The sequence below is a fragment of the Plectropomus leopardus genome, unplaced genomic scaffold (genome assembly GCF_008729295.1).
Source record: "Plectropomus leopardus isolate mb unplaced genomic scaffold, YSFRI_Pleo_2.0 unplaced_scaffold36, whole genome shotgun sequence".
In the NCBI taxonomy this organism is placed as follows: Eukaryota; Metazoa; Chordata; class Actinopteri; order Perciformes; family Serranidae; genus Plectropomus; species Plectropomus leopardus.
The window spans coordinates 1-8,644 of record NW_024639353.1 but is presented as its reverse complement, the minus strand read 5'-3'; the positions used below and the strand labels follow the sequence as shown (position 1 = coordinate 8,644).

Here is an 8,644-nt window from a genome sequence, read left to right as displayed (position 1 = left end):
GCGGTTCCAAGATTCACATCTGAGCGATCATTTATCCTAAATATACACCATTCGTTTCTCATAAGCCCCACAGAAATATCTCATAGCTTGTAAAAATGTGACTAAAGTCAAAAGCACAAAGTCTTTTCACACAATTTCCATAAATCTAGATTCAAAATCTGCACGTTGTAATTACAAGAAAAATGTGACTTCTGTATGTTTAGTTTATTCCAGAGCCGGTATGAATGACGTCAGTATTCAGCGTCTGTATGTGATCAGAACAGACAAACGACATGAAACACCAGCTTGTTTTTCCTCCTGTTTCAGTGTTAATGCTGAGTCATGTGATCGTGTCAGATTTAGGCACAGTTTGATCCAACAGGAAACACGTTTGACATTTAAGGGTCGGACCATGGGCTGTATATAATTATATAATGATAATATAATGTTTTTATATACAGTCTATGGGCAGGACAGTCACACGTCTGCAGTCTGTTAATTCTGAGCACATTTCACATGTTGTCTCCGACCTGAACATTAACATGACTCAGCACTTTGTTCAACATGACACAGCAGGAACAAAGTCATAAAGTCAGTGACTTCTGTCTTTGGAGAAGGTGAACTTTTGTCTTTTTTCTGTCCAGCAATAAAAAAATTGAATTTAAACATTTGACTGAAAAAATCCAAACAAATGCCAAATTTGAAGAAAATCCCTCAAAATGTTGTTTAGATTAACAGATTTACTGACACACGTACGTACAGACAACCAAAAACAAAATGCCTCCGGTCCCAGCAAAGACCAAAAAGTCCTTTTCTTAAGACCTGTCCCTTGTTTATTGTTTTTCTGAATGAGAATGAACTAAAGGATCACTGAAATATTGAAAATAGACAAAGCCCTACAGCTAGCCTAGCCACCAAGTTGCTAGCCCCCATGATGCCTTGTGTGATGCGCGTGACTTCTGGTCAGTGTTTTATAACAGCTGCAAAACCGAACGATATACTAATCCTCTTTCCCTGAGCAACTGTAAAATAAAACATGTAGTAAACATCACCTGTTCCACCTCAGACGGTGATCAGACCTCAACTGTCTCTGACAGTGTCTCAAATCACCGGTTGTGTACCTTTTAACCGTTAGCTTGCCTTGCTAAGCTAACGTAACGGCGTCGAGCTAGCTAACGGTGAACATCTCCTGCCTCTAAAAGATGATTTGACAGCTCCTAAACAGACACAAACATTAATAAGAAATAAAATACATATCTACTGTATGTGTCCTAATTCCCCGTGTGTTGTGTTGTTATTTTTCTGTTGTTTGTCCTCTGGTTTATTCTTTACTAATCTTATTGAGGCCGTCTGTGTAATTTGTTTGATTGCTGTCCTCGCCTTGGATGTATTATAGGGAGTCTGGATACAGCACCTGGAGTGGGGACTCGTTAATTCCTGTGAGAGCTGCTCGCTGGTGTATAAAGCAGAAAAAGCTCTTTTTCCGGATGTAGAATCAGAATAAATTACCCAAATCTACGGCCCAGAGAGCAGCGCACTCGAGACACAGGGCCGATGAGTGTACCCGAGCGGGTAACTTGCATTATCTTTTCAGATTACCGCCTCACTAGCTTGAACAGCGATCAAATTTTTTTTATCCTGCAGCTCTTTTAGACTTTTGAAATGTTACCGAACTGGATGTTTTAAACCGCAGGTTTTGACCAGGGCCCCAGGAAGTGCGCCACCCTTTGAAGCAAATTTACATAGTGGCCGAAAGTGGAACTACAACGTCACGTGATGCACACTGGCCCAGAGAGACTTTTCCCCGTTTGTTAACATTGGGAAAGAGACCTCCTTAAATCACTGGATCATTTTTTTTGAGACATGTTGACTTTTCAGAACGCATTTTTTTATAGCCATTATTAAAAACATTAGGCCTAAAGACGTAAAATGCGCTATTTTCCGAATCAAGATGTGGAATTCGGTCTTTCTCCAGACATAAAATGAACGCACATCGGACCCGCGGGACTCTACTGGAGAGCGCGCATGTAACTCTAAGAGTTTCTGACAGCACAGGCTTCGTCCCGGCCGTAGTAACAAATATTTTTGAATCACAATTCATCATTTTACCATTTTACATCACATCTATACACTGCTGGCTGTAAAGCTGTAATATGGTCGTCTTACCGTGTCTGTGTCAGAGACCGTATATACAGTCTACGGTCTGTATTCAAACTACCGGTTATCAGTGAGCAGCGCGGAGCACCAGTGACAGTTACTGAAAGGTACTGAACGTAGTATTTACTTAAAGTTGAGCTGTGTATTAATACATTAGGCAATATTAGAAGGCACCACCTTTTATTATATTTTTGTGGGCACGACACGTTCTGATTCTGTTAATTTGATTTCTGCGGTTGAGATTACGATATGATTCCCTGATGAGTTGTATGTATATTTGTGTGTGTGTGTGTACAGAGAGAGAGATAAATATACCATTATCTGATAATCACGTAAATATTAAAACGAAAGCACTGCTGTCGTTATACCGCCAATTAGCTGCTGTTCCTAATAAGCTAAGCTACTATGAGAGGAATGCTCGTGAATGAGCTCACACAAGTTACCCGAGTCGAGTGCTCGAAGCAAATGAGCACTCGACTCAGGTAATTTGTGTGAGCGAGCCAGTGAGTCGGAGTCAATGCTCGGGTACACTCGGCTGTCGTTAATCACTTCCACACTGCTCTATGGGCCAGTAGATCCGGGTATTTTACACTTTTCTAAACCCGGAAAAAGAGTTTTCTCTGCTTCATGCGCCACTGAGCAGCTCTCATAGGAGTGAACGAGGCCCCGCCCCCACAGCTGTATCCAGATTTATGATATATCCATGGTTTTGACGCTCAAAAAAATGATTTATTGACATCTCTGTCACGACGGAGGTCAACAGGGAAAAGTGATGTGAGAACCAGCAGAACTTTGCAGAACTGCACGTTGGATGAAGCTGCATGTTTCAACTCGTCTTGTTTCAAGTCGCTGACAGGTCTTTAGAGAGAGGAGGAGCTTGGAGGAGATCTTCTGCTCCTTCGTGTTCAGGAGCTTAGCCGGTTCCTCCTGATGGAGGTTTTCTGTCCCTGAGGACCCGGAACACCAGCAGGGATCCCGTCTCATCAGGAACTTGTCCAGGAGCAGGAGGACGGAGCTGAGGAGGGGGACACCTGGAGTGCTTTGCTCAGCCTGCTGCTCTAATAATCCCAGACAGGAAGAGGAGGACTGAGCAAACTTCACATATGAATTTAGACTCAGCAGGGTGTGAATGCAGAGACATTAGGTGTCCACACGTGAATCTGTATCTCGCTGAGTCTGTAACATATACAAAGTTAGAGCTCAGTAACTTCAGGATAAAATCTGGGATTAATTCTATATAATATCTGAAACTTACATTTTCAAAAGAATTTTAAAAATCAGAATTTTGTAAGAAAACAGTTTTGTACTTTCGTACGGAGTTAGTGTCTCGTAATGTGAAGAAAAACTCTCCTATCCCTAAACAAGAGACGACTCGTACAAATTCAACCATTTCCTGGAATTAGACAGAATTAATGTCTCAGAGTGTCCTTGGCATATGTGTGTCCTCAGATTGTCCTCAGATTGTCCTGTAAACATGTGGACAGCAGCGATGTCTCTACACCTCCTTCTCGTCTTTACTGTGAAACGATGTCCGTCTCAGATTCTCCTTCACTTTGACGAACTCTGGAGCTCTCAGTGTCTCCTGCTGCTCCCTCTGCTGCTGTCTGTCCCACTGAGGACACAAGACAGGGATATCACAGAGGCAAGTAAGGGACATCACAGTGAGACAACACGTCATGGAAATCACAAAGACACAACACATAAGGGACATCACAGACACACAACATGTTAGGGACATCACAGACGTCTAGTCTCTGGTGTCTCTAGTTATTGTGTAGTTGTTGTGTAGTCGCGTTGTTGGATCTGTGCAGGTGTTTGTTACCTCGTCCAGTCTCTGGTGTCTCTTCAGCAGTTCGGCCTCCAGCGGTGAGATCTTCCTGCGAGCTTCCTCTTCCTGTTTCCTCTGTTTTATCAGCTGATCTCGTTTCCTCGACTCCATTACTCTCTGGAGCTCCGGCTTCATCTCCACACTCACCCCCCCTCTGCACACACACACACACACACACACACACGCATACACACAAAGTTTATGTTGTGTGTGTGTGTGTGTGTGTGTGTGTGTGTGTGTATCTGGATGACAGAGTGAAGTGTGATTGTGTGTTTCCTCCAGCAGAGGGCGCTCTCTGACAAACACACTACATGTTCCATCATCAGCTGACCTGCGTGTGTGTGTATCAGCAAGTGTGTATGTGTGTATCAGTGTGTGTGCGTGTGTGTGTGTGAGTGTGTGTGATGTATCAGTGTGTGAGTGTGTGTGTGTGTGTGTGTGTGTGTGTGTGTGTGTGTCATGTATCAGTGTGTGAGTGTGTGTGTGTGTGTCAGTGTGTGTCTCTGTGAGTGTGAATAAGCGTCTGTGTGGAGGTGAAAACTTTCCCAGCGTCCTCGGGCTGCAGGCCTGTGAGGTGGGAGGCTGTTGCTTAGCAGCGTCCGCTCGTGTCCTCACAATCTTCACATGCTGTGAGGACAACACACAAACACTGTCCTCTGATTGGTCAGGCTGAGACCGGACCGGAAACATGTCTCCGTCCAGAGAATAAAATGTTTTTCACCTTCGATGATCAGAAACAACGATCAGTGTTTTTATTCTCTTTTTTCTTCTTCTGAAATGTGCAGAAATCAAACCGTCTGAGAAACAGTGAAATGTGAAGGTTTGGATTCAGTTTGGATCGACTCAAAGAGACGGAGGATTTCAATGTTTAATTATTGATTATTTACACAAATTATTCACGTTTGGTGCAAAACGACGTTCATTCAGTGACAGCAGGACAAGTTTGTCCATAAATGCCCTCGCAATGTGAACTCAATTCAGTGTTAATCTGCACCTTATTTATTTATTTTTGGGACTACATCAAAGAATTTAAAGTTTTATTTTCTTTATGTTTTTCTTATGTTTTTATACATCCTGTGTAAATCATCTTTAAGGACTATGAAAGGCACTCTATAAGTCATGTATTATTATCATTATTATTATTATTATTATTATTATTATTATTATTATTATTATTATTATTATCAAATTTAAAAAGTCCTCACTTTAAGATCAGTAGTTTCTAAAAAATGTTCCCACCTCCCACAAACTAAAATATCCTCCTTTTCTTCACAAATGTCATGATGTTTCAAAGTGTCCTCACTTTCTAAATATGTGTTTTCTGTCCTAAAGATGTCCAACATCTCAGACAGAAAATCTCCAAACCTGCTCTGGGTATCAGAAACCATCTGACAGGAAACTCTGACGTCATTTACATCCGTCTTCTCTTGATGGAAAAATGGTCCTGCACTAGTACGGCTTCCCTCCAGTCCTCCATCCATTTAAAGCACTTTTCACACACTGAGTCACATTCACACGTCCACGGTGTCGGAGGCTGCCGCCTGCTGCTCAGTGTAAACATGCTTCAGTATTTGTTCTGAGGGTATCTGACATGTAAATGGAGTAGCCAGGGATCAAACTGCAGATCTGCTGATCAATGGACAACCCACTCTACCCCCTGAGCCCCAGCTGTCCTACAGATGTCCCCCCGTTCCTGTCTCCTGTCTCCGCCTGCATCTCTATTACCGTTTGCAGCTGCTCATCAGCTCGCGGTGCAGCTCCTGGTGGCTCTTGGACACTTTGACCGGGTTCACCAGCTTCTTGGGTTTGATGAGGTCATTGTCCTCGTCCCCCTCCATGTAGTCGGGCTGGGGGACATAGCCGGACACCGGGGACGTTCTCCTGTGGATGCCATCGGACCGGTGCTGCTGCAGGTCTGCATACGCTGAGGCTGAGGACATGAGGACACGTATACACAGACATGAGGACGCTCAGATTAAATGGATTCAAAGTCATTAAAACTCTGCAGAGGATGGACTGCAACTCAACAGATCTGGCCCCTAATAGGGTCCCTGGTGGCCCCCAAAACCATTTACTAATTCACAATAAAAATAAAGTGATACCCACTGTGAATTGTTTTTGTCCTTTTAATGTCCATAAGATGCCAGAATGCATAAAACAGCATCGAAATAGACCCCCCCTCACCTCCCGACAGAGGTCCTAACTAAGACCCTAATGTCCTAAAATCATAGAAACATCCAAAAATCTTATTAATGTCCTAAAATCCTCAGAGATCTGTCATGTTGTTTGTCTCAGTTGTCTTCAGGGTTTAGACTGAGCTGCGGTGTCTCATTGTTGTCTTCAGGCTTTGGATGGAGGCACGGTGTCTCATTGTTGTCTTCAGGCTTTAGACGGAGCCGCGGTGTGGCGGGCAGATTAACGGGTATCTGATCCGCATCCTCAGTTATTCTGGGAGTCAGAGATCAGATGTCATACAGTTCAGCTCAAACAATGACCTCTTTCTCTGCTGCAACCAGAGACCGCTGCCGCCGCTGCCCTCGCTGCCGCCGCTGCCCTCGCTGCCGCCGCTGCTTCATATTTCACAAAAATGAAACTGCTCTGGATACAGCATGTGGACATAAGTATGTGGACGGCTGAGGGGATGGTTTCGGAGTGTCCTCCAGATGCTGAAGCTGCTGAAGAGACCCTCAGATCTGAACATGTGACATCATCGCTGATCAAACGATCAATGAACCGATTGGTCGATCCGTCAGGAAATCAGTGTCTGATAATCGATTATTCGTCAATCAGGTCATCTGATCAGACTGAATTCAGGTCAGTGTCCAATCACAGCTCGACTCAGAGAGCAGACGCTCCTATTGGCTGATGTACAGGCACAGACGAGCGTGCACGTCCGTTAAGATCAATCAGTCAGACTTCATTTGTACAGCACTTTTTATCAAACCAAAACTGTAAAACACACACACACACACACACACACACACACACACACACAAACACGCTGCCATAAGTGAGGAAACAACAGAGGCTGGAAAAAACCTGTTGATAGAGATAAATAAATGAATGAATGAAAATAAATAAATAATGCCATAATGCATCATGAGGGAGCCAGTTCCTCCTGACAAGCACATAGACACAGAATCACGTGACCTCAGAGCATTATGTGACCTCACAGCATCATGTGACCTCACAGCATCATGTGACCTCACAGTGTCATGTGACCTCACAGTGTCATGTGACCTACAAAAGACTGAAGAGTTGACTGAGTTTCCACTGCAGTTTGAACACATATGTCTTTTCACAGTCACCCTAAAAACCACCTTATGCCAGAGGAGAAACTTTTTGGCAATAAATGGGAGTTTTTTTTAAATTGGCATATTTCTGTGAGTGGTATTTTATATTCACAGTTTCAGTTTGAGCATTTTGAGGGTTGATGGAAACCCGCCTGGTGTGAACTGCAGGTCAGAGCTCAGCGTTGTTTTACTGACGGCCGGTCGCTGTGATTGTGTCTGTTAGTGCTGAAGTGTCTTAAAGTGAAAGCTGTGAGTGCAGCTGCTGCAGGTTTCTGGTATCGATCTGAGACGAGCTGCAGCCGGTGTGCCGTTTATCGACGTCTCTATAAGAGCTGTGATCTGGTTACAGCCAAAGACCGTCTGCCTCCGCGAAACATGATCTCAGTCATATCAGGAGCTGAAGTCTCATCCCACCTGAAGCTCTGAAATCAGATCAAACCACAAACTCCTCTGCAGCTCCTCAGGATCATTTTCAACAAGCCGTCTCTCATCTGCTCTCACAGCCCATAATATTCACTCTGAGCGGCTCTGTACAAATCTGACTCCACATCCTGCTCCGGCTCTGCGCTCCAGCCTCCGGACAAACGACCGCTGCACTGACATTAACCAGGAAGAAATGCAAAAACATCAAAATAATGACTCAGTTAAAGCTTCAGAGTGTCAGAGTGTAACCAGCTGAAACGCCTCCTTCAGTGTTCACCTCCTCAGACGTCTCCTCCTCTCCAGAACAAACACAGCACTGATTTCAATCAGAAAAATACTGAATAAACACCTTTCATGTTACAGATCAGGGAATCTCTGCTTCAGTTTGGCATTTTGGCGGCTCATCCAACGTCTGCTAACCTTTTTTCCCTGATAACTGAGGGCGCTTTTCACAGCACCAATCTGCATGAAACACTAAACTTTTGTTGCAATTTGGCTTTTCATTCACATGATAACTGTGTTTTGGGGGCCTGAAAACGCAAACTTTTGAAACCAGGTTCCAGATAATAATAGTAATAATAATAATAATAATAATAGTAAATAAAGAGTAAATAAAACAGTTAAGTCAACATGCTGACAAAGGGCAGACAGGAGTGAAGGCAGAACAAAGAAGGGAATTCTGGGTTGAGACATAATTCTGGTGAAAACTTCCTGAATGTCTGAATCCTAAGCTTATAGAGGAAAACTCAGCAACTCGGGTATCATCTAAATTCTCCAATTTTCCACCAGTAATTCCAACTTTGGAGGGTTGTTCATGCGCTCAAACCTCACGAATACGAAATTTCCGAGGAACACGTGAGGGAAGCATGAGCCTCCATTGTGACAGCCAGGAGCCAGCACGGTAAAAAAAAATGGTAGAAACCTCAGGAAGAACGACTGAGGAGGAGGGATCCCTCTTCCAGGA

The 8,644-nt window shown here is 43.7% G+C and overlaps 1 protein-coding gene across 1 annotated transcript; it reads right to left on the bottom strand.

Moving 5' to 3' along the window:
- Positions 1-2,805: 2,805 nt before the first annotated feature.
- si:ch211-236d3.4 (protein FAM107B) lies at positions 2,806-5,991 on the bottom strand. The gene is made up of 3 exons (XM_042482003.1): positions 5,690-5,991; positions 3,959-4,118; positions 2,806-3,748 (listed from the first exon to the last, which is right to left on the bottom strand). Exons 1-3 carry the CDS (start codon positions 5,902-5,904, stop codon positions 3,632-3,634), a joined length of 492 nt encoding a protein of 163 aa, XP_042337937.1. The 5' UTR covers positions 5,905-5,991; the 3' UTR covers positions 2,806-3,631.
- Between the last annotated feature and the right edge of the window lie 2,653 nt (positions 5,992-8,644).

Coding starts and splice junctions, on each gene's coding strand:
- si:ch211-236d3.4 (XM_042482003.1), bottom strand. CDS start 5,904: ATGTCCTCAGCCTCAGCGTATGCAGACCTGCAGCAGCACCGGTCCGAT. Junction 4,119..5,689: donor CTGATGAGCAGCTGCAAACG/GTAATAGAGATG, acceptor GTGTGTGTGCAG/AGGGGGGGTGAGTGTGGAGA. Junction 3,749..3,958: donor GACACCAGAGACTGGACGAG/GTAACAAACACC, acceptor TTGTGTCCTCAG/TGGGACAGACAGCAGCAGAG.